This window comes from Daucus carota, chromosome 3 (genome assembly GCF_001625215.2).
Source record: "Daucus carota subsp. sativus chromosome 3, DH1 v3.0, whole genome shotgun sequence".
Classification (NCBI taxonomy): Eukaryota; Viridiplantae; Streptophyta; class Magnoliopsida; order Apiales; family Apiaceae; genus Daucus; species Daucus carota.
The window spans coordinates 5,890,284-5,916,090 of record NC_030383.2 but is presented as its reverse complement, the minus strand read 5'-3'; the positions used below and the strand labels follow the sequence as shown (position 1 = coordinate 5,916,090).

General features: G+C 37.0%; 4 protein-coding genes across 5 annotated transcripts; 2 read left to right on the top strand and 2 right to left on the bottom strand.

Moving 5' to 3' along the window:
• Nucleotides 1–2,513: 2,513 nt before the first annotated feature.
• Nucleotides 2,514–4,160, top strand: LOC108214914 (cytochrome c-like; the record flags this gene model as incomplete). The annotated part of the gene is made up of 3 exons (XM_064089756.1): nucleotides 2,514–2,571; nucleotides 3,025–3,158; nucleotides 3,753–4,160. Coding segments are annotated over 3 exons (285 nt in total), but the record flags the coding sequence as incomplete, so codon positions are not given.
• Nucleotides 4,161–6,692: 2,532 nt separating this feature from the next.
• LOC108212127 (uncharacterized) lies at nucleotides 6,693–7,787 on the top strand. The gene has a single exon (XM_017383859.2). The coding sequence runs from the start codon at nucleotides 6,693–6,695 to the stop codon at nucleotides 7,785–7,787; it is 1,095 nt and encodes a 364-aa protein (XP_017239348.2).
• Nucleotides 7,788–10,503: 2,716 nt separating this feature from the next.
• On the bottom strand, nucleotides 10,504–14,699 carry LOC108211428 (zinc finger CCCH domain-containing protein 11). Its single transcript, XM_017383027.2, has 8 exons — nucleotides 14,301–14,699; nucleotides 14,123–14,207; nucleotides 13,883–14,023; nucleotides 13,662–13,756; nucleotides 13,039–13,227; nucleotides 12,747–12,877; nucleotides 12,522–12,624; nucleotides 10,504–10,964 (listed from the first exon to the last, which is right to left on the bottom strand). Exons 1-8 carry the CDS (start codon nucleotides 14,469–14,471, stop codon nucleotides 10,791–10,793), a joined length of 1,089 nt encoding a protein of 362 aa, XP_017238516.1. The 5' UTR covers nucleotides 14,472–14,699; the 3' UTR covers nucleotides 10,504–10,790.
• Nucleotides 14,700–21,654: 6,955 nt separating this feature from the next.
• LOC108210521 (DNA topoisomerase 6 subunit A) lies at nucleotides 21,655–24,850 on the bottom strand. 2 transcript variants are annotated; one of them, XM_017381848.2, is made up of 2 exons: nucleotides 23,422–24,850; nucleotides 21,655–22,112 (listed from the first exon to the last, which is right to left on the bottom strand). In XM_017381848.2, exon 1 carries the CDS (start codon nucleotides 24,714–24,716, stop codon nucleotides 23,439–23,441), a length of 1,278 nt encoding a protein of 425 aa, XP_017237337.1. In that variant the 5' UTR covers nucleotides 24,717–24,850; the 3' UTR covers nucleotides 21,655–22,112; nucleotides 23,422–23,438. The 2 variants fall into 2 exon arrangements, with proteins under 2 accessions (XP_017237337.1, XP_017237336.1); XM_017381847.2 differs by having other exon boundaries at nucleotides 21,655–22,016.
• Nucleotides 24,851–25,807: the final 957 nt, after the last annotated feature.

Here is a 25,807-nt window from a genome sequence, read left to right as displayed (position 1 = left end):
CGTCAATATAGTTAATACTGCTTGTAGAAGGAGTCGATATCTTTCACCATTCATACATCATTTCTCTTAATTTCCATAAAAAGAAATTCTTTTTAGAAAGTCACAGAAACAACTGGAAGTGAAGTCTGCTAATTAGAAGCAGGTATGTTTGTCTTTCCTTGATCTGGTATTATGTTGCAAAGCCCGACTGACTTTGCCCTGGAGTTAGCGAGGTGCTGGCCTCTCTGCTCCATTAATTTTTTCTGCCTGTTGGGAAATTTTTGGCATCTATCAATTTGTGGTAGTGCAGTGTTTCTAACTAGGAGTGATGCTATGGTAATATCTTCTTCTTTACTACAAGAATAGGAAGAGTGTTTCACCTTGGTACTGGAGGCAATTGAAAGAAATAATAAGCTAAACAAATTTCAAAACCTTAATGACATGGCATGCATTTCTTCCCCTGTGGCCTTAAAAATATCTCTGATGTGTTCTGTCACTTTGGTGAAAACTACTGCAGGAGACATGTTTAGTTTTTCTTGTCTTTTACCATTCAGAGTGTTCCAGGTCCTATATAATGGGGAACATCATGTTTGCAGTGACGAAGAACACAATCTAATCATGTCTTGATTCGCTGAACATACCACACGAGTTCGTGGTACGGGTACTTGAATTGACTTGGTCTTCTTAGAGCAAGTCCAACAGCTTTCCTAGATGAACTCCTAAGATCAAATATAAGAAATATGACATTAAATGCAGCCCCAACAATGTCGACATCTTTAAAATTACTAGTCATGCCCAATTTTTAGGTCGCTCAATTTTTATCCCCGGTTTTGTCTTTTGAAATAAAAATTCATTTCACTCTTTTTCTACACTCGTGGTTCCACTATTTAATACTTCCTACTTTTTGCCCCCACTATTTTCACTTTACAAGTTGAAATATATTATTATAGAAATAATGAGAAATTGAAACAGGGATTGTTGTTGGAGTGACGCGTAAAATAGTGATTCTAAATCACGGGATCCTTGGAGATCATTATTCTATTATATTAATAGACAACGAACTAGGATACGTTGGACTCGCCCGTACATACGTTGCAACCAAATAATATGTACACGACTGTGCAGCTTTTGACTTGTGCACCTCAGGACTTCCCAGGCTTGAGCACTTGCAGATGGAATTCACAATCTTTTTAACTTGCAAAAATGAAATGAGTGCAAGTGCTCAGAAACTTTCAATAAAAACAAAAAAGTGCTTAAGCTCTTTTAAGTGTTGATTGTTCACAATATGTCCCAACTTTATGTGACCAGCACTTTTGGTTCAAAGCTATATATAACACACACCAGAGAATCTCAAGCCTTGTACCAAAGCAGAACAAATCCATTTGTTACTAAATTGCTGCATTCATCTCTTGATTAGAACTCACTTATTTGCTAGACGTGTTATCTTTACTCTATCAACAGAGATTGTGAGATGAGCAATACCAGTAGATATTTTGCCGAGTCATGTTCCACAGGGAAGACAATGCTTCCTCCGAAACGAGGCCAGGTTAAAGTTAAAATTCTTCGGTATCTTCTGAAGATCGCAAAGGGAAAGGCCGTCGAGGCAGACAGCATCAGGAGAAATGGCGAAGAGAAGGAAACTGAGGCGTGAAATAAAAGCATGGAGCCAGGGAGGCATCTCATCCTGCACTTAGAAATGTGGCCTTGTAACACTGAGTCTTTCGTGTGCATTATAGATAACTAGATTATGGAACAATGTAAACCCCTTGTTGCGAAAACAATAATAAAAACATTTATTATCAAAGGTGCACAAGACTTTTAGCCTCCTGGATTCATAGGCAATGGTTATGAACTGCATTTTATTGAGATCGGAACATTACTTCTCAAATTTGAAGTTTGATTTCTAGTTTAGATTGTCTTAGTGGGACGAAGAAATGCAAATCTTGAATTTTTATATATTATATTTCAATTCCTTCATAAATCATTTATCCATCAGCAACAAATATTAAAAAAATTATTTGATACTAATTTGGTTGCACGCATCATAGCGTATATGAAGTATGGTACAAAAACGATACAATAATTGAAAAATGCACGAGTGGATATTGAATGAAGAGATATAATATGAAGTTGAAACAGAGATGATTACAAAATTAGGTAGCAGACCAGAAATGTGTCCAGGTTGTGGAAATGTACCAAACATGAACAGTTTTGTGATAGCTAACAAGGGAACAATTGGATTATTCAACACCAGCTCTTTTCTATTTCTTCTTCTCCATATTGTTGTGGTCTGTGGGGACTCGCTTCTGTCTATTCACTTTTGTAAATTGTAATTTTCTTTCTTTATTTATGTAAGGATTGAGATTCATATCAACATAGAGCAACATAAAATACTTTTGCACATTTTAAGATTTGGTTCGAGTAGATCATAAGATCGCTACTTAATCCATAACTAAGTTGTCTGTGATGAACATGCCTGAATATTATTTGCTTTGTGTTGGCAGGAACAGTCTCTAGTCTCTACCTACATGTGAATTCCAGGGTGGCTTCAGCTCTTCTGGTACAGCATCGGGAGAATAACTGCAAACAAAGGCAGGTGCCGCCTGAATTCCTGGCATTGATCAGGAGACGCAATTAAGGCTCTTATTTGTCTTCTTGCTCGTTGATGTGTAACGATGCTTTTGATGGCATTGATGACTTGGCTCTTCTATTGAATTAGGGGTTTTTTATGGTGTTTAGATCTGTAGTTTATTTTGCTTGATTTAAATGGAATCATAGGGATTGTGGTTGTGTGTATGTATATTTGTTGAAACGATATTTTGCTTTGTATCTTGTAAATCTCGAATTTTTGATGGTTTTTTACAAGGGGCTTAGTGATTGTGGTATGTTGAGATGAGGGTGTTTATGTATTGTTTGATGCATTTTAGGGTATTTTGTGCCTTGGTGAGAAATATTCATTGCGGAGAGGAATGGATTTATTTGTTTTGGTTTTGCTTGATGAATGAATGAATTCTGATATAATTGGTGTTAATTTTGAATATTCAGGACCTAATCTTAATGGGCTTTTTGGAAGACAATCTGGAACAACTGCCGGATATTCCTACTCGGCTGCTAACAAGGGCAAGGCTGTGATCTGGGAAGAGAACACTTTGTATGATTACTTGCTCAACCCCAAGAAGGTATTAACAATATTCTTTGCACAGCCATTTTCCTTTTATATCGAATTTCTATGTTCATGTGTCATGCTCTATAAAGTGAGGTGATTAAAATGAAGACATACTAAGTGTTCTACGACTTGTCAATATTAGAAGTGTGGTTTATGTGTGAACATCTATATGATTTACTTGTATTATATAGGTTACTGTATATCAGAGAAAGCAGCATGTAGAAGTGTGTGTTTTTGTATGAGCTATATGAATTACATATATGGGAGTTTACTTTGTTTGAAACTGAAAGTCAATGCAATGTTTTCTTAATTCAGCTAATTTATTAGCGGTAACGAACTATGCTTTTCGGTTCTGGTGAATGTTGCAGCTTGCACTTTTGTTAAAAGCTTATCTAACAAATTGCAATCTTTGTGATGGATCAGACCTGAAGTATTGATTAGGGTTCTATTTGTTTGCTGATATGTGTATCTTTGGGTAAATATTTGTTATATTTATATGCTAAATGTAGTTAATGTTCTGTGTAATATTTATGGACGTCCAAGGGAAACCCTATTACAACTGTCTATTTGTTCTAACGATTTCTTCTCTTTGTTTCTTTTGGTATAGTATATTCCTGGAACTAAGATGGTTTTGCCGGGACTGAAGAAGCCACAGGAACGTGCGGACCTCATCGCATATCTGAAGGATGCTACTGCATAAGTTATTTCTCCTATTCTATTGAGCCCTTTTTAGAACTACAAAGGTGAATGAGAAAGGAGAAGACAAACTACAATTCCTTTCCAAAATAAATATACTTCCGACTTCCGAGCTACTCTGTTCTTGTTCATTGAGTGCTGATGTAGACTCCGGTTTTTGAGATGAGGTGGTATTTGACACCAAAACAATTGATTATGTCAAGATTTTAGATAGCTATATATCATATGATTATTTTGTCAAAGCAGCAATGGATGTTTTGATACATTGGCTTAAAAGTTATCATGCAATTTGTATTTTAAGAATCGGTACTTTTGACTACTTACCTTGGTTATCTAGCTACTTTCCCCTGTTATGAATGCTATGCTTGTTACCTTGTGATTCAGTTCCTAATGCTTGAGGTACTTGTAACTTGTAAGTTAGATGCAGCAGCTTAGCATGATTGGATCAATAGTGTTATCAGATATTTTTACTCAAAACTCAATAGTGAATCACTCCCTAAATCAGAAAAATCCAGGGGGATTTATAATATGGAAAACCCAATCGGGAGTAATCAACTAGCGAAAAAAACCCAATCGAGAGTACATGTTACACCCATAGCATTAGGAACTTACAAGTACATGTTAAAATCCAGGGAGATTTATAATTTGGAAAACCCAATCGGGAGTACTTTGGGTTTTACTGCATAGCAAGTACTGTTAGCAAGAGCGGAGTAGTTTTCGTCTGTAAATTGTACTCTCTCCGTCTTTTAATATTTTTCCTGTTTGCTTTTATCACGTTTGCCAACACACATTTTTAAATATTGATATCTTTAATTTCGCATTAGTATTAAATATAAAAATTTCACCGTATTAAAGTATTCATGAATATCACTCATGACTATGTTTACTCTGACAGATTAGACATAAATTAATAATATGTCTCATGTTATGAACAGTTTCGACATTTGAAACGAGAAAAGTAAATAGAAACAGAGGGAGTAGGGTATAAGAAGCCTGGTGCTCGTAAAATGGGCCGCCAAGGACACTCGCAGCAGAGCAAGAACAGTTGACAGGGGCAAGGATAATGGTGTTGGGGTGATGGATGAGACGCTGGAGAAATTGTTTAGCATGACTGTTTCAGAAGAGTGGAGATTAAGGAGAATGGTGTCATCCTGAAAAATCTTGCTTAGCGATTTTTGTGTGTGTTGTCTGCCCTCAGTTAAATTCCTGGATCCGTCCCCATAAATATCTATATTTAAATAGATTTTATATATTAAATTTAGTTGGGAAATTCCTAATGGTAGTACTGTGGATTTGGCTTTTCCAAATGGTATCATCTATTATTTTGGTCTTCCAAACGATAACATTGAATTATTGACTTCTTCAAAATTATAACATTCCGTTAGGCAGCTGTTAATCAAACGTTATTTAATTACAATTTAATTAAAATGAAAATTAGTTTAATACAAATAAAAAACATTTAACAGGCTTATTAGTCGGGTTCAAAATTCTGTCTTTACAGAATGGGGTATTGGGGATTGAGGGAGTAGAGAGTATAACATCAACACATACGAATTGGGGATTGAGGGAATTAGGGTTCAGTGGGGAGAATTGAAGGGGGAAAGGGTTGAGTTGAGGCTGCCACAGAGAGAGGATGGTGACTTGCGAGAGATAAAGGAGACTGAGAGACAGTTGGGGTTTCAGAGAGGGTGGCTGAGTCGTGGTGTCGCGGCAATGTGGCTGCTTGGAGGAGGAAGAGACAACAGGTTGGTAATCGACGGTGGGTGTTGGAGCTTGACAGCGGCGTTGCTGCGTTTCGAACAACCGCAGCAGCAGCGATGGCTGCTCAGGTGAAGAAACGGGCGGTGATTTTATACTAGCAAGACAAAAAGGGGCCGCTGAGAAAGAAAAGCAGTGTTTGAGAGTTCAACAACGATTTCAATTGATTTAGCAGAGTTTGAGAGTTTGATTGCGTATATATTGATTGTGTACGTTCTGTATACGTTTATTGTGATGTTGAGTTGTTTGACTGGCAATCGGAGATACGGGAAGGAGATGTGAAGCTGAATGGTAGTCTGCATTTAACGTTTGATTAACGGCCGTCTAATGGAATATTATAATTTGGAAGAAGTCAATAGTTCAGTGTTACCGTTTAGAAGACCAAAATAGTGGATGGTACCACTTGGAAAAGTCAAATCTACAATGGTACCATTAAGAATTTCCCAATTTAGTTTACGTCGAGCCAAACATTACACATTGTGAATTTTTATCAATATCTGTTTAACTCGATTCAAAATTTCAAACTTAATTTAAATATATCAAACTTTCTTCAAGCCGAGTTCATAACTTAAAATTTTAAACCCAAGCCAAACTATTTAAACAAGTGTGTAACATTGTCCGACTTGGCTGGTTTATACCTCTAAACTCATATTATAGTTTCAATGAAATATTAATATAACATCTTATTTAAACAATATTTTTATATTTTGTTAATTTTTTATATAATATATTAAAATCATATTATTTTTATTTTAATATTATATATTAAATAATTTTTATTTTTTTTATATGTAATATATTTAACTTGATATTATCTAAATTATTAAGATTACATAATTACATATCTTGTATAAAGTTTAAATCAAACCCTGCTAAACAAGACAGGGATGGAAACAAACACCAACGTTCGACAGGGGTTTCCTTACCCGGCACCAAGCTATATATATATAATCAGAAAGTCAGATATAAAGAGAGAAGAATCCACATTGTTATGATTACAACTTCTTTCAAGTTTCTATATCTGTTTACAACAACTGTACTGTTCTTTGCAAGAAGCGCTTGAGTTAATTTGAGTGTCTAAAAAAGCAAGAGGATGGGAGATGATGATGAAACAAGGAGTGGGTGGAGGTTTGATCCCTTTGATCAAGAATTAATCGCTGATTATCTCAAGCCCAGGATTACCAAGAAACAATTCTCATGCAATCTTGTCAAGAACAGAGAAGTATATGGTCCTTGTTCCAATCCATGGCAAGTTTTTGATCCCAAAGATGAATGTTGGCTCAAGTCCCCTCGTATTAAACCCTCTCAGAAGTACATGTTTGTGTTCACCAGATTGTCCAAACTATCAAGCAGTGCTGCTTCCAAAAACACCTCCAAAAAAGCGGGGTGTGGGACTTGGGTTGGCAAGACAAGTCGGAAGAAAATCAGGGATGATAAGGGCAATTTGATTGGCGAGAGCAGATATTTGGTGTTTGAAATCAATGAGACTCATTCTGCAGCACTTGGGGTGGGAGTTGATTTGGATAAACTCGGTTCTTATACAATGCACGAGTATCGATTGAGTGGGATTTATGAAGCTCTCAATTCTGCTGAGGATACTGTTGTTATTTGTAAAATCACTCACGATTCTTCTAAGACTCCCACTATTGCTCTCAAGTCGGGTGCCACAATGGCTAATTGTGTTTCTGGAAGTACTAGTGAAGCTCGATTTAAAGAAGACAGCGACAAAAATTTTGGAGGAACCGGCAGTCTGACAACAGAAAATCTGACTAAAGTAGATGGTGCTGTTTGTAATGATCTTGATGGAAGAAATACTCTGACTTTAGAAAATCTGATCGCAGTGGATAATATTGAGGAAAGCAGGATGTTAACCACACAAAGTTTGGCTGTGATAAACAGTGATGTTGGTAAATTGTATGCACCTCTAGATTACAATGATCTTTCAGTTTGGGATGATCTAGATTTCAATGATCTTTCAGTTTGGGATGATTGTGGTGGGGGTTTCGGTCTTGATGACCTCCCTAGTGGAGATTTTTGTTTGGATGAGCTAGGTGGTTATGACACAGATTGGATCATGGCATGTCTGGATTCTAATCACCAAGAGGAGCCTGTTGAAAACAGCAAACCTGGGAAAAGAAAATTTGAAGACGAAGAGAATCCATGCCCGAACAAGAAGACCTGTCTCTAGTGATTATTAGCAGCAGCTAGGGCAAGTGATGCACTGATGCATAATTATTAGCAACAGCAGCTTATGTGAATGATGGATACATGCATTACTTATTGTTCTATTTTGTACTTTCAATTACTCGGTAAATTTTGAATTAGTTTGCGTAATTTTGCTCACTGAGATATATATATATATATATATATATATATATGTAAAACGCAAGATAGATGAATGAAATATTTTGCTGATTTTGCTGAATTAGGTCTTCTGTCATTTTTGTTCTGCACAATATTTGATTTACTCCATGATAAAATTTTCTGATAAAACATAAAGTTTGAATTATTATGTCAATGCTTATGGAGTGATGGGGATTTGGGTAGGGATTCACATTGTATTGAGTTGGGAGGAGATTTCTGTATTAGCGCCAATCGGCGTATCCCCAGATTATTTAGTATGCTAATAGGTAATGGGGATTTCTGTTTTAATGAGCTCAGGCCTCAGAAGAGCTTTTTTTCATACCTGTTCTGTTAAAAAGCAACAACTAGATTAGAAGAGCATGATATATGATTGGCCTTTGGCTCCTTTCAAGACAGCTAGCAAACTATCTGTAAGGAAATTTAATTTTTTTCAGTCTTGTACAAACTGCTAAGCTTCAACATGCATGGAATTTTTGGAAGTGGATAATAGTTTGTTTGGTTATATATACTCATTATAAAGTCTCTTTAGTCTTGCCCATAGACAGGCCAGTGTTATTAATATCATCAATATAGTTAATACTGCTTGTACAAGGAGTCGATATCTTTCACCATTCATACATCATTTCTCTAAATTTCCATAAAAAGAAATACTTTATAGAAAAAGTCACAGAAACAACTGGAAGTGAAGTCTGCTAATTAGAAGCAGGTATGTTTGTCTTTCCTTGATCTGGTATTATGTTGCAAAGCTACCCGACTGACTTTGCCCTGGAGTTAGCGAGGTGCTGGCCTCTCCGCTCCATTAATTATTTTTGTCTGATGGGAAATTTTTGGCATTTATCAATTTGTGGTATTGCAGTGTTTCTAACTTGCTATGAGCATATATACACTGGGATTTAAAAATCAGTGTGAACAATCTTGACCTGCTACTAGGGGTGATGCTGTGGTTATATCTTCTTCTTCACTACAAGAATAGAATGAGTCTTTCACCTTGGTACTGGAGGCAATTGAAAGAAATTCTAAGCTAAACAAATGATCTCTGAATTCTGATATGTTCTGTCACTTTGATGAAAAGTACTGCAGGAGACATGTTTAGTTTTTCTAATCTTTTACCATTCAGAGTGTTCCAAGTCTTATTCAATGGGGAACATCATGTTTGCAGTGACAAAGAACACAATCTAATCATGTCTTGATTTGGTGGACATACCACACGAGTTCGTGGTACGGGTACTTGACTTGACTTGGCCTTCTTAACCATATATGTTGCAACCATATAATTTGTACTGGACTGTACAGCTTTTGACTTGTACACCTCAGGACTTCCCAGGCTTGAGCACTTGCAGATGGAATTCACAATCTTTTTAACTTGCAAAAATGAAATGAGTGCAAGTGCTCAGAAACTTTCAATAAAAACAAAAAAGTGCTTAAGCTCTTTTAAATGTTGATTGTTCACAATATGTCCCAACTTTATGTGACCAGCACTTTTGGTTCAAAGCTATATATAACACACACCAGAGTATCTCAAGCCTTGTACCAAAGCAGAACAAATCCATTTGTTACTAAATTGCTGCATTCATCTCTTGATTAGAACTCACTTATTTGCTAGACGTGTTATCTTTACTATATCAACAGAGATTGTGAGATGAGCAATACCAGTAGATATTTTGCCGAGTCATGTTCCACAGGGAAGACAATGCTTCCTCCGAAACGAGGCCAGGTTAAAGTTAAAATTGTTCGGTATCTTCTGAAGATCGCAAAGGGAAAGGCCGTCGAGGCAGACAGCATCGGGGGAAATGGTGAAGAGAAGGAAACTGAGCCGTGAAATAAAAGCATGGAGCCAGGGAGGCATCTCATTCTGCACTTAAAAATGTGGCCTTGTAACTCTGAGTCTGTCATGTGCATTACAGGGTAACTAGATTATGAAACAATGTAAACCCCTTGTTGCGAAAACAATAATAAAAACATTTATTATCAAAGGTGCACAAGACTTTTAGCCTCCTGGATTCATAGGCAATGGTTATAAACTGCATTTTATTAAGATCAGAACATTACTTCTCAAATTTGAAGTTTGATTTCTAGTTTAGATTGTCACAGTGGACCAAGAATGACTCTTGAATTTTATATATTATATTTTAGTTCCTTCATAAATCATTTATCCATCAGAAATCAATATTAAAAAAATTATTGGATACCAAGGTCGTTGCACGCATCATAGCGTATTTGAACAATGGTACAATGACGATACAATAATTGAGAAGTGCACGAATGGATATTGAATGAGGAGATATAATATGGAGTTGAAACAAAGATGATTACAAAATTAGGCAGCAGACCAGAAATGTGTCCAGGTTGTGGAAATGTACCAAACATGAACAGTTTTGTGATAGCTAACAAGGGAACAATTGGATTATTCAACACCAGCTCTTTTCTATTTCTTCTTCTCCATATTGTTGTGGTCTGTGGGGACTCGCTTCTGTCTATTCACTTTTGTAAATTGTAATTTCCTTTCTTTATTTATGTAAGGATTGAGATTCATATCAACATAGAGCAACATAAAATACATTCCTTGCACAAAATGATCTTTTGCACATTTTAAAATTTGGTTCAAGTAGATCATAAGCTCGCTACTTAATCCATAACTAAGTTGTCTGTGATGATCATGTTTGAATATTATTTGCTTTGCGTTGGCAGGAACAGTCTCTGGTCTCTACCTACATGTGAATTCCAGGGTGGCTTCAGCTCTTCTGGTACAGCATCAGGAGAATAACTGCAAACAAAGGCAGGTGCCGCCTGAATTCCTGGCATTGATCAGGAGACGCAATCAAGGCTCTTATTTGTCTTCTTGCTCGTTGATGTGTAACGATGCTTTTGATAAGCTTGCTTCTAGTTCATTTAACTCGTCCATGTCGAGCTCATCATCATCTTCGTCGTCATCAGCCAGAGTATCACTGTTAGCGCCTGATGTCGAGGTACCGGACTGATTTGCAGCAGATGACTTGTGATTCTGAGAGTTGCACGCAAAAGATCAAAAAAGGAACACAATAATCAAAACTAAACAGAGCATATGAAAATTACAAAAGCATATCATTGTGAAACTTCCCACTTTACAGAATATAACTGCTGCAAAGCAAACGGAGAAAATGCCCTCCATGCTGCAGTTAAATAGACAAGAGAACAAGCAAATTCTCTAGTGTTGACACTTGATACATTGCCAGTTCGACTAGTCTCAGGATTACAATGAACTCACTAAACCAGGATCATTCAGTATTTGTTAAAGCACAAGTAATAACATCATTTTTTCTATTCAATCAATTCAGTTTACTTTGAAGTTCAACCTATTAACGGCAGCGACATTGCATATCAACCCAGTAAGTACTCGCTACATAGTAAGAACGTCCACATCTTAAAAAGATGTCTCACTATCAAGTACAGGCCAATATCTTGAATTTTGAAAATAGATGCAAGCATGCAGCACAAAGCTCTGCAGAACTTTACCTAAAAATATATATCCTTTTCCCAATTGGCATATCCATGTCATCTATGGAGTGGCTAAACACACCTTAGTATACCACAACTGTGTAAAGGCACTTACATTATTGTCTTTCTGATAGTACAAAGTAGTTGGTAAATTCGATGCCCTTCCGGAAGGCAGTGTTATTTTACAATCATACACAACAGTTCTATTCATTGACAAGGTTTCATTTATCTCCTTATAATCGAAAACCAATTTTTGGCTCTTTTCCTTTTGAGGAAATACTCTTTTGACATTTTAGATGTAGAGGTGTGTGAAGTTTGACATATCAAAAAGAGGCACATACAAAGCCACATGACATATAAACCTGTTCAATTTATTAAGCTGCTCACAATAACAAATTTAAAAGCAATGGTAAATTAAGCTGTTCACAAAACTAAAAAAGTCTTCCTAGAATTTATATCACGCATCAGCACATATTAATGCATACACACACTAGCTGCAAGTGGTAGCATCTTTTACCAGGATCCAACTCCACTTTAATTTAGGATCAATACAAGTCGATATAAGAGACATTGAAGCAATTGCAACAAGATACCGTAACTTTGATGTTGGAAATCTTACCAATCTAACTGTCACTCTATTTAAAATTGTTTAAAAGGTTTATATCAGAACACATCAATATAAAAAGGAAGATGTTGTCCTTTTATGGTGCTCATTTTTCAAATAATGAGGCATGGCCGCATGGCTAAAGTAACCCAACTCAAACTGGGCCGAGAGCCCAGGCGGTTTGGCTATAACTGGGACAAGAAATAGTAAATGGTGACATGGGCAGGGTATTCCGAGGAATACGACTATGTAATAACCTCTAGTTTTCTTTTTCATATTTAGGTAGTATATATAATAACTATTGAACTGCAACCCTACTCTACGACAATTGGCACATGAAACTTGCAAATTTAATGCTTTCTGTCGGTTCGATTCATTATCATAAAGCTGCTCAAAAAATGGCTTCGGTTCAAGATGTGTATTGCAACTCAATAGTAACAAGCATTTAATGGCAAAACATAATAAAGGAAACATGTTTACCTTCTCTTCAGTAGCACTAGATTCATCTTCTCTTTGGTATCTGTCATAGGCTTCAGCATCGTCGACAAACAAGCTCGAATTAGAAAGGAACAGCTCACGACCACTGTACAAAAAACACATTGGATGAAGTTAATATATCACAGGATAATATAAACCTAACAGAGAAAATGGTTATGGTTATGGTAATGGAACTAAAACACTGGCAAAAAAAGCATTAAATAATACCTCATACGATCATTCTTTGCCCTCTCTGCCATCTCCGCGGCCAAGCCAGCATCCCGTGCTTCTATCTTCTTCCTCTTCCATTGCATGAATAACTCGGGAGTCATAGGAGTTGAAGTGCTTACCTTAGCGCGCTGAAACCAAACAATGACTTCTGTCAGAGATAACTGAACAAGGAATTTGGGGAAAAGAATCTTTGCTTATTTGTTAGTAAAAGTGATAAAATAGAATAATATAAAGATATTACGGGGATGCCGATACAATTGTGAACGGAATTAAATGATAACTTGATCACCTGGTTTTCGATTTCCTCTTCAACTGAAATTTTCTCAGCCTCTTCCTCTAACAGGGCCTTCATCTGAGATTTGAGTATATATCCTGGAGGAAGTGCATGCCTATAATGACAATTTTTACCACCATTAGGACAGACCCAAAACCAACCATACTGCTTCTTCTCCACTGCTTCCAGAAAGTGTTTACAGACCTGAAAGCAGATTGAAGTCAAATATAATTTGCCACAACATAATGAACCGCATTGTTTCGTATATACCAGCGGTCCAAACCACAACATATCATTAGGAAAACCTTTAATTTAATTGTTAGGCTTATAAAACAGTTCATCCACTGCCATAGTACTATGTACTGCTATGTTTTTAGTGAACGTGTTAAGTTGGACTGCTACACGGCACTCTGTATCAACTTTGGTCGTGGAAAACAATCCAACAGTTTTCATATAGTGAAATTATATATATGACTGTTTCCGTTATAGAATGATCCAGATCAAACATTTATATGCACATATTATAACAGTTTAACTAAAACGGAGGAAAGAAAGAATATTTAAGACAGATAAACGACAGATACTTAAGGGCATGCTTATTATGTCATATGTGCATTATTGTATTGTGAAGGACTCACAATATCAGTTGGTTTGTTCTGGTTATACTCCTTCCCTTTGGATTCAACGACCTTCTCCAAAGTCTCTTGATCCCAGTCCTCCATAGTGTCTTTCCCTATCAATCAATATAAACAATTAAGTACCACAATCAGAAAAGGAAACATGTACCTTTAATCACTCAATTAAGTTACTAGCAGTTTCTATATGATCTAGCCTCTTGGCAAATAAAAGAAAGTCGAACCTTCATCGCGCTGATCACTATAAATATCAATCTTCTCTCCTTTGCGCTGAACATTGAGATCATGAGAGAACTTGCACTTGAAACCCTTGGCACACTGCCCTACCTTATAGAACTCACACAAAATCGATTTCGGATCAACCCCTGAAAATTCACCCCCCAATATTATCATTTTAATTTATTAACAAACACAGAATTCAACAAATATGAACAACATAAGCAGATGATGAAAGTGAAACATACCAACAGGAACTTTGGGCTGACTGACAGCAACCTTAAACAAATCATTCAGCTCTTTCTCTCTCGCCTTGTCTTCCTCTTTCTTTTTCTGTAATAAATCATACCTCGAACATTAAAATTTCAACCAAATGAAAAACACACAAAAAAAAAACATAAAGAAATAGAAAAAAGATTAAGGAACCTTGGAAGCGAGTTTGGAAGGATCGGGCTTGGGCTGAACGGATTGCTGGAGGGTCTGAACATATTTCTGGACATTCTTGGACTTGTGTTTGTTTTTTAGACCGAAGGTCTTGTCTTCTACCATCTTCTGCTTCTTGCTTATATCTGCTTTTGATCGCTGCTTCGGTGGCATCTTTTATTTTCATCCAATTTTATCACTCTTTTTCTTTTGATCTCGAGATCGATCACGATACTATAGCTGATGTTATGCGATGCCTGGATGGATGTATATGTATCTCTGTTGCCACGATCACGATTTTATCAGCTTTATTTTTAATGTATTTTTATGTTTTGGAAATTTCTAGAGGGAGATGATGATTTACATACATAGCTCCGTGTGATATCTATGTTGGTGACTGTCAAATCATGATAGGCCACACTTGTCAACATTATATGCATTTGCCTAGGTACTATATACTCATCAAATAGTTTTGAAATTGCATGAAAATAGAAAAATAGTTTGAGATGATAGGATTTTAGTATTATTATATTTATTTGTTTCTTTAGCAAAAAAGTAAGAAAAATGTTACTTTAGATGTTCTAAATATTATCTTGAGTAAATCACAGTTTGCACCTGTATCTTTGGGGTGTTTTGCGATTTGGTCTCATTGTTTCAAACTTTGCAGGTTGCACTCAAAACTTCTAATGTATATATATTTGCACCGACTTGACAGTTTTCCATCCAAAGCAGCGTTAACTCTAACAGAGGTCAGGGGTATTTATGAATTAACAATAATTCAACGGGCAAATCTCTTCTATATATGCTGCCCTTCTAACCCTAAATTAACGTTAACAAAAAAATGGGCTGCAGATGCTTTTGTGGGAAGATGGCTTTGGAGGCAACAGCTTGGACTTCAAACAACGCTGGGCGTCGATTCCGCACATGTCCAGATCGGATGTGTCGTTTTTTTGCTTGGATTGATCCCCCAATGTGCGAGCGTGCTAAGATCGTGATTCCTGGGCTTATTAGAAGGATTAACAATCTAGAAGGAGGGCAAGGGAAAGCAGCGCCATTTGAAGCTGAGCTCGAAAGTGAATGTCATGGAGTTGAGGGGAGGGCTTGCAGCACTTCTCTTTTTCTTCTGATTTTAACATGGTTTAGCATATTTGTTTTCTTTTTCTTCTCGGATTAGGTTGAAAGTGGTTGTAGCTTGGTTTGTTTTGTCGTATGAATATTGTAATATATGGTATTGTAATATGAGAATGTTGATGGTATATGGTATTTTGTTGGTTTGTATGTAATGAATTGGTTACCAAATCTAGCCCCTGTGATAAATTTTGGTTGTTGGCAAGTTGTGTATATGGTAAATGCACACACAGAAGCACAATATCAGCACACACATAAGCAATAAAGAGGTTTGCAACAATACCAAACATTGCAATAAAACACTGACAGAAGTAGCAATTCATAGTGGCAATTCTGATAAGGTTTTAATAAGTTTACAACCAACCAAAACATAAATTCTGAGCAGATTCATCAAAATACTTAAGTTTAAACATAGTCTAAATCACAAAAAAAGTCAGGGGTACTGGAAACCACAAGCAAATCAGTCCTTCTTGCCCAATGTTTTCTGCTTGTGCAATCTTGCCCTTTCAAGTTCCTTCAAAGATGTAAACTTTTGGCCCTCAACTGGATGGACCTTACCATCTTGTGCTGGTGGTTTGAAGGCCCTAACAATACCAGCATGGCTTGCATCACTGCCCTCTTTTCTTGTTATGAAAACAAGGCTTGAATTCTTCAATGGAGGTGTGTTCTTGCCTCTCTTAGCCAGTTGCTTAATCCTACCTCCTGGACTCTTTTGTGGGGTACTGCATCCAGTTTGGTTGCCTTTGTTTGGTGAGCCCCTCTCTTCTTCTCTCTCATGTGTCTTCTCTCTTCTTGTGTCTTCTCTGGCTTCTTGTGTCTTCTCTCTTGCCTCTCTTGCTTCTTGCAACTTCTTCTGTTGATCAACAGCCTGCAAAAGAAGCAAATAATAGTACCCCACAATGTCTTCTACAATCATAACAATGACAGATGTGAATAAAAATTTCACCTTTGCAGAGCAAGTTCTGGAGTCATGCCCTTGTTCCTTGCAATATCCACATAGCTTTGGTTTTCTCTGTGGTGCAGATGGTAAGTCTTCATCCCCTGCAGCTTGCTTAGTGGCCTCATCCATTTTCTAGTCAAAGAGAGAAGTGTGAAATGTGTGAAAAATTGTGAAAATTGTGAAAATTTGACAAAATATTTGAATTTACAGATTACTACCTTCTTTTTGCAGGTTCTGACATTATGTCCAACTCCTTTGCAGTGTGCACATTCTATACTTGTGCCTGTCCTCTTCATCATGGTAGAATCTTTCTCCCTGGTCTCAATCACATCTGATCTACTATCTCTTTTCTTTTTTGGCCTCCCTGGAGCAACTTTCTTGACAGGTGGGAGTAATGGTGTCTCATTTGTTTGCTCCCAAAATTCAGGGCCATTGATAGGTTCCAACACATGGCTATATACTTGCAAGTACCATGATCTTTTGCGGCACTCATGCATGTATTCTAGAGGACTTTCTTTTTGAAAAAAGATACAGGCACAAGCATGGAAACAAGGTATACCTGTTAGCTGCCATTTGTTACAAGCACATCTTCTGTTCTTCAAATCACAGACAATTTCATGTCCACCATCTGTCATGGTGACATGATACTTATCAAGACCATTCCAGATTGGCCTTGCTCTAGCAGCTAATTCCATGGACCTAAAACAACAATAAAATTAGAGGGAATTAGGCACTAAAATAAGAGGGAATTAGGCAGTAAAATAAGAGGGAATTAGGCACTAAAATAAGAGGGAATTAGGCAGTAAAATTAGAAAGTGAGAGGGACTTACTTGTGAAGTTTTTTCATTGGTTTTGTGCAGAAAGTTGTGTTCCTAGTTTCCATTTTGTGAAGCCTCTTACAAATTCTTTCCATACATGTTGTGTGGATTGACTTTAACATGGTCACAATCCCCATGTCCCTGAAGTTGTTTATTGCATTATTAAAGACTTCACAATTGTTGTTTACGAACATGTCTGATTTGCATATTTCTCTAAATGCACATCTAGTCCACTGGGACTTTGGTTTAGCCATCAACCAAGTACGTGCTCTTGGTGCTATCTGTAAAAACATATGAAAATACAGTGTAAATATATGAAAATATTGAAAAAACCTATGAAAATACAGTGTAAAGTTGTACCTGTTTCAATTCATCCATATGAAGATTGAAAAAGTAATCTGTTGTTGCCCTAGCTGCAGACCATAGAAGTCTCCTAACTCCAATCCCTTTGTGTTCCTTGTGCAAATTCCGATACATGTGCATTACACAATATCTATGCTCAGCTTCAGGAACTTGTTTCTCCAATGCATTCACAAGGCCTTTTTGTCTATCAGAGATAAATGTGTAGGTGCCTTCATTCTCCATCCCAAGGTCCTGTTTCAACAAACCAATAAACCAATCCCAACTGTCATTATTTTCTGCCTCCACTTGGGCCCAGGCTAGTGGATACATCCCATCATTTGGGTCAGTTCCAACAGCTGTTAACAAAATCCCACCTAGTGGGCCTCTTAAATGGCAGCCATCTAACCCAATAATGGGCCTACATCCATCCAAAAACCCCTCCTTTAGAGGCCCTAAACAAACATAACACCTTTTAAATCTTCTGCCCTCTTCTCCACCACCAGCATCTTCAGACATTATCTTAATAGTTGAGGTTGGCATCTGTTTTTTTACCTCATTTCCATATGCAAACAGTTGTCCATACTCTGCCTCATGTTTACCCAAAATGTTCTCCTTTGCTTTGTTCATAGCCCTGTAAATCATTGCAAGGGAAACTCTGCACTTCAAATCATTTACCACCCTCTGTTGGAAAGCTTTGGCTGGCCATGTTGGGTTGATTCTAAGCTCATCCTCATACTTGTTTGCAATCCATGTTGAATTCACACACTTCTGATCCCAGGTTGGATTACAAGTGTGTTGCTTGTGGATTGCTTTAATTTGGATATTCTCACTCCTTTTGAGCTTAGTTCCATAGCATTTCCAGTCACATCCTTTGGCACATACCCAATTGATCCTATCTGACAAGTTTTTCCTCAATCTAATTGGCCTCTGGTGAAGAATTGCATGCCTTCTTACAGCTTCTCTAAAAACTTTAGCACTTGCAAATAACATCCCCATGTCAAACTCTGGGTCTTCCATCCCAGTCACTTCATTAAATTCAGGATATTGCTTGTCATCTTCATCACAGGATGACACAGCCATCCTCTCATCAGCAGAATTCCAGCTATCTTCTGAATCATCATCATTGATCACAAATTCTTCCTCATTTTTTTCACCTACACCAACATGTTCTTCCTCATTTTTTTCATCTTCAGCAGCATGTTTCTCCTCAAGTTTCTCTTCTGGAACAGCAGATTCTTCCTCATGTGCATCTTCATGTTCTTCTGCACCAACATGTTCTTCATCCTCATGTGCATTTTTATGTTCTTCTCCAAGAAGCCTCCTCTTTGCAGGAACCCTCCTCTTTGCTGGAGACTTCATCTTTCGAGATCTCTTTTTCTTACCAGTGCTCTTTTTGTTTGGACTGGTCTTTTTCCTTGGAGTGCTCTTTTTCTCCTTCTCCTGACTACTTTGAGTTGCAGGAGGCCCCTCTTCGTCCAAAATCACAGGATTGTCACTTGTGTTCTTAAACAACCCCTGCAAATTGTCCAAAAATTAGAATACATAATACAAATTTTACACAACAAAAGGAATACATATAACAATACTTACCCTGAGCATGGAGTACCTTCCTCTCTTCCTAGTCCTATATGGAGGATTTGGAGGAGGAATCCTTCTCTTCTTCTTTGGTGGAGGCATCTTTGCTTCACTTTCACTTGAATCAATATTTGAATTATCACCCTCAAAACTCTCTTCCTCATCATCATCTGATTTATCTGAACCCTCATTTTCATTGTCCACACCTTCATTTTCATTTTCAATTCCAACTATCTGTTTGTGTTTCTCAGCCTCATCTATCATTTCACCTACTCTCTCCTCCTTCTGATCCTCAAGAAGTTGTGTGAAAGAAAAATCATCCCATAGAAAGTTCCAATCTTTAAGCTGCCTAGGAGTTGTATACACTACTAAAAGCTTAGAGTAAACTAGCATATCTAAGAAGGTAAAGATATCATCATCAGTTTCAATAGGGGTTAAACCAATTTCCAGAGGCTGCTCAGGAATGCAAAACCACAAATCATATCCACCATCTTCCATCCCAACTTCTCGACACATTGACTGGATGTCACTTAAGTAAAACCCTCTATCCACAACATAAATACTCCTACTCGAACACATATCAAAGTATGATATTTTACCATCAACATAACATTTGCCAGATTCATCTAGATTCCCACCATGGTGTAGTTTAATTGTAAAGTGCATAGAATAATCTGTAAACATTGACTATAATCAAAAACTCTAATTCTAGCAGATAAATTATTCACATATGTACATAAAGACAAAATGAGACATACTTTACAGATATCATGCTTTAGGGACCACCACATAAAGAACCATTATTTTACCCAAATAAACCCTAATTTACCATGCATGCAAAAACTCATTCAAATAGCAGAAAGTGACGGATTACCTCCGTAATCAGGCGTTTCAGACCCTAGAATCATTTTTGGCTCTGGTATTGTTGGAATCTCGGCACCAGGATCAACAACTCCAGCCCAGTATTCAGATGGAATCTCAGCCCAGGTGGTAAAATCGGCACCGACAAGCCGTAAACAGCCTCGCATTGTGCTTCAAATAATTTGATTAGAGTTTCAATTAGGGTTTTTTCGATTGGGGGTGTTTGCGATTTGAGAAAGGTTTTTTGTAAAGTGGTGTGATATTAGCGGGAATACGGAGGGGTGGGAGTGCTGTTTAGAGTATAATTTTGTTAATTCAACAATACCCCTGACCTCCGTTAGACTTAACGATGCTTTGGATGGTTGACTGTTAAGTCGGTGCAAATTGTTTAGATATTATAACTAATGAATGCAAAATGCAAATAATTAAACAATGAGATCAAATCGCAAAACACCCCAAAGATACAGGTGCAAACTGTGATTTACTCTATTATCTTCTAAATCTTTTCTCAAATATTAGTTGGGTAATATTTGATCAGTTTCACTCACACTCACATCATAATAATTAGACCATCTCTTTACACCTTAATCATAAAATTAAAATCGGTAATTTTTTTGTTTTTTCTAAACTCAAAATCGGTAATTTATTTGTTGGCACACGTTTCAATGTTTCATATTTGGCAAAATTACTAAACACGGTGCTAAATCAGATAGTCAGTTTATTTCATTCGCCAAACTATATATTTTATATTTTTTAATTATAATTTAAGATGATGATGGAGTTTAGTGGTGAGGGACAACCGATTTTGGTGAAGGTTCCAACAACTTAAATACTTACGGGTGTATTCAATTGAGATTTTAATGCATTGTTTTTAGTCTATAGATTTTAATGGATTGTATGAGATTTTGATTTTGTGCGGATTCTTGACGAAATGTCGCAGAGTTGATAGGATTTAGGTACAATGCTTCAAAATCCCATTGAATTTGGTGGGATTTAAAAAAACTTAAAATACACTGAAGAATGCCACAAAATCCATCATTTTATGAAATGAAAAAAAATCCATCAGCATTTGAATACCATCAGATTTTAATGGATTTCAAACAATCCCAATCGAATACCCTCGGATTTTAAAGCATAATTTAAAATCCCAATTGAATACCACCAGATTTTGTAGCATAATTTAAAATCCCAATTGAATACCTCAAGATTTTAATGGATTTCAAACAATCCCAATCAAATACCCTCAGATTTCATGAATGCAAAAAAATGCTTTAAAATCCCAATCCAATACACCCCTCTTAAATTCTAATGTTAAGATAGCTTTAACGACAAGGGGAAAAAAAAATGTACTTTAGTGATGGGTTTTGAACAGATTAGTTGAGTTAAAAAAAAAATAAATTAAAACAAATCCGCTTTTTCAATGCCTTTAAAAAAAGATGACAAAATGTTTATAATTTTCCACTCCTATTCTACATTCATTTTATGTGACTTAAAATTTGCATTGAAATTTGAAAACGCATAAGGCTTACCACTACATCACGGAAGGTAAGACCGTCTCTGTAGAGTTTCGATGAAATGGCTTCTTAGGTCCCATTTTTCAGGGAAGATACGAAATTCCTAGTCCAAAAATTTGTATCTCTGTTCTCTGGTACACAGAGTAGCCGCAAGCATGTATTTTTCCACACAATTATGATCGATCATCAAGTCATAACTTAATCCATTCAGAACCTTAAATCTCAGCATACATATGCCAACTGCCAAGAAGCTAAAACCCGGCCCAGAAAATCTTATATCCTAGCATACGATGAGCAGCCAACCAAATATGATTAAGCTTACCTTTCGAGTACATGACTCAAGACCCTAATTAATACAGCAATTTTGTTTATAAATTGTAATTTGTAAAATACAATGAGGGTCCTTGGGTGCAAGTCAGGTCGGAAGAGGACTGGTGCCTTCCAGTTACTATAGCTATCGCCATTCAGCACAGATGTTTTACCTTTGAACCGCATCCAGTAGACTGCCTGCTTTTCAGTTTTTTCTCCGAAAGAACAGAACCTGCATCCCCAATTAAAACAAGTTTTTAAGACATGCACGTGACTTGAAAGAAACTGGCCTCGAAATCTAACAGAAGTGTTCGGAAGGGATCACAATCTGGACAAGGTAAACAAAATGCAAGAGAGCTTTGTAAAGAAACTTTCAACATAAATATATTTACAACTCTTGACGGTTCACATCTGTGAAACATAGGTTTAAAACAAGAAACAACTGTGAAATTTATACCAAATTTTATGTCCATTGTCCAGTCCTTAAAGAGTACAAATAAGTGAAACAAGTTCAAGTTTAAAACGTGTAAATTTACAGGGCAGAATTTTGAAGTACAATTGTGCAAGAGTTGCTTATGTGTTTTACTATTTATAATACTATCAATTTGAATTTTGTACAACACCACTAGACTTCATGGACCATACTTTGAAGGATGACCAGATAAACAAATGACAGAACATAATATTAATCTTTTTTTTTGTCCACGAACTTATTATTAATCTTAATTATGAGTTCTGAAGCTATCCCACAAGTGTGGTCATTGGTCACACAGTGTACAGAAAAATTCAACCAAGATTAAATGGACTACAAACTATTTAAAGATCATTCAACTAGGTTCACTTGACAATATAACTTATACATGAACATTTAGGGGACAATTTGAGCTTCCTATTGTTTCAGTAACATCTAAATCAGCAGCTAATAGGAAAATCAGTATAAAAAGGCCAACGTAATAACAAATTCACACATTTAGGTTGCTAGCAGCATGTTTGAAATTTCCAGCCAGGCAAATCACTGTACGATTTCTTACGAAATAAAAACTGGATGCTTCTTAAAAGGTCATTTTTCCTATACAAGTTTGTTCAAGAGCATACTAAAGGAGCATTTAGACCAGAGTGTAGTAAATATCTACATAAAGTAAAATCATACACAGTTTAGCGTTGTTCTACGTGTTCCAAATATTCTCTCCCTAGCTAACTTATTGTTTCCTCGACTTACCCACTAAATTATCCTGAGAGCTCAAGTAGTGCCGAGGGAGGTCTAAACACGTCAGAGGGTCATCATACAACTTGGCATAATACAAAAGGATAATTACTCTATTAGTCCAAAGTCCTACATTACGTGCTCTTGACTAAATTCAATTGAAACCAGATTCTTAGGATCAAAAATAAAAATGCCATACACTGCCAACACACATCAAGTCTTGAAAGCCACAAACATATATAAGAACCAACAGTTATTCATGAGTCAAGCCTTCAAGGATGGACAAGTAAAATAAAATTGCAACACAAATACAAATCTACATCTCAAGACATTTTTTCGTTGGTGAAACAAGGAAACATTATCCGAACTTAGTAACCAATTTGCTTGTTCCACTAAAATGTGTAATAACAGATAAACATTCTTGTAGTCATACCAGCACCATCCCCATCCTCAAAGCCAATCCTTCTGCTGCAACTTAAGTGGCAGATAAACCTCAGACAAATACTGAAAACCAAAAGAGCTCAATGCCTGAATTTCCGCCTTCTGCTTTGACTTGACCATAATATTCAACTCCTCAACCCACCCCGGATTCTTCTTTACAAAATCCTCCTCCAACAAATCCTTCCCAGTCTTAATATCCTGCTCGGTCATCGGCAACCTACATTGCTCAGGTATCTTATACTTATCCAAATCACTTGGCCTAATTCCCAACCACTTAATATCTGGAGTCGTCAAATTAGCACTATCATACGACATATTCTTCGACCCACACCCATAAACCGACAAAATCTTCAACCCATAAGGATCACTATCCACAAGTGCCAAAACAGGCAACTTCAACTCCAACTTCATCTTCCTCAAAAACAACCTAGTCGCCACATCCGGCTGCCCTTTAGCCGTCACAATAATACATGGAAACCTATTATAAAACCTATCCTCTGCCAACCTCATATACGCAGCATCCTTCTCAACCAACAAAATAAACAACGCATCACTCTGCATATCCCCAACTCTATCAATATTAGGCGGAATCGCCTTCCCACCCATCCCCATTTTTGTACAATCAATCATATCACCATTATCACTAAACACAAGCCTCCCTACCACAACCCCTTTCTCCGCAGCCACGACATTCAAACTCGACCTCGTACACCCCAAAATCGTGCTCACATCATCTAACACCGCATCAGACTGCGTCTGATCCTGAAACAACTTAACATCCGTGTAAAACAGGTCTCGTTTCGTTACGTGTATATTCTTAAGGCACAATTGGTGGATGAGCTGCATAATGCGGGTAGTTATAGTGGTTTTTCGAACCGTGGTGACGTTGGCGTAAGGGCGAAGTGAGGCTTTGTGCTTAAGGACGATGCGATCGAGCTCGGGGACGTACAATTGGTTAGCGGAGGAGCGAGAGGGGACGGAGAAGGAGAAGCCATTGCCGGCGAGAATTGATTTAGCGAGAGAGAGGGCGAGGGTTTCGATGTGGGACTGGACGGAGGAGAGAGGGAGGTCGGTGACTTCGCGGCAGGTGTCGGAGAGAGAGAGGGAGGAGAGAGTGACGGGGTTGGCGGCGGAGGAGGTGCCGGCGGTGGAGGAGGCGGTGGCTAGGGCTTTGAGGGAGGAGAGGATGGTGGAGTCGGGTTTTAGGAGCTTTTTGAAGGGGAGGGTTTCGGATTCGGAGTCGGAATCGGGGTCGGCTTGCCGGCGCTTTTTCTTTCTGTCCGCCATTCTGTGCGTGAGTGAGAGAGAGAGAGAGAGAGAGATGGAAGCTAGGTAGAGAGAGAGAGACTGAAGGAGTGAAGTGAAATTAGGGCTTGTAATTTGTATTGATACGGTGTCGAATCATTCAGGAGTTTTCGAATAGGAATTAGGACTGAGATCTACCGGAGCATGTCAGATGACTTTTGACTTATTTTACTCTGATTTTCAGATAAACGATTATTTGAAATATACGAGATTTATTAATCGTAAAGTCAGATTTATTATTTTTATTAAATTTTACATTAATTCTACATGAAAACTTTAATATTAATAATATTAGTTACAAGATATGTTTAACAATATATGTTAAAAACTCAAACATCAATAACTTAAAAGTTGGGACGTTTTCTTTTCGGACATTAAGATCTTATTATCTAAACTTCCAGAAACTTTTTCATGTCTTTCGATTAGATAATAAGCTTTTTTTTTTTTGATATTGAGAATAAATCTCATGAATAAGAATCGGCAATTCACCGTGATAATTTTTTTCATTCAAGAAAACTTATTATTTAATCGTCGGACATGCAAGATGACCGGGGAAATTTAAACAATAAAACTTTAATGCCCGAAAAGAAAAACCCGTCTTCTTCCAAGAATCTTGAAAATAAAACAAAAGAAACAAGAAGAATATAAGTCAGATTTATATAATAGATTATATATATTATAAAAATAAAAATATATCCAATAATTAATTATTAATAAAATCACGCGTATATGCATGCGTTAATCAAAATATTCACACAATTATAATAACTCATAAATAAGACAATTAAACTCTTAATTAAGGCACAATTAATAAAATATTAATGCCCTTAATTAAGACACAATTAACGCCCTCAAATGAGACACAATTAAAATCCTCAATTAGGAGGCACATTTACGCACTCAATTATGAGGCACAATTAACGCCCTCAATCAAGAGGCACTATTTACGCCCTCATTATGAGGCACAATTTACGCTCTCAATTTATGCCTTCCATTCTGAAACCAAATCTGATCGTAGAACTGCCGTCATCGTAATCGTCAGCCACCACCGCGAAGAGGACGATGATATTGAA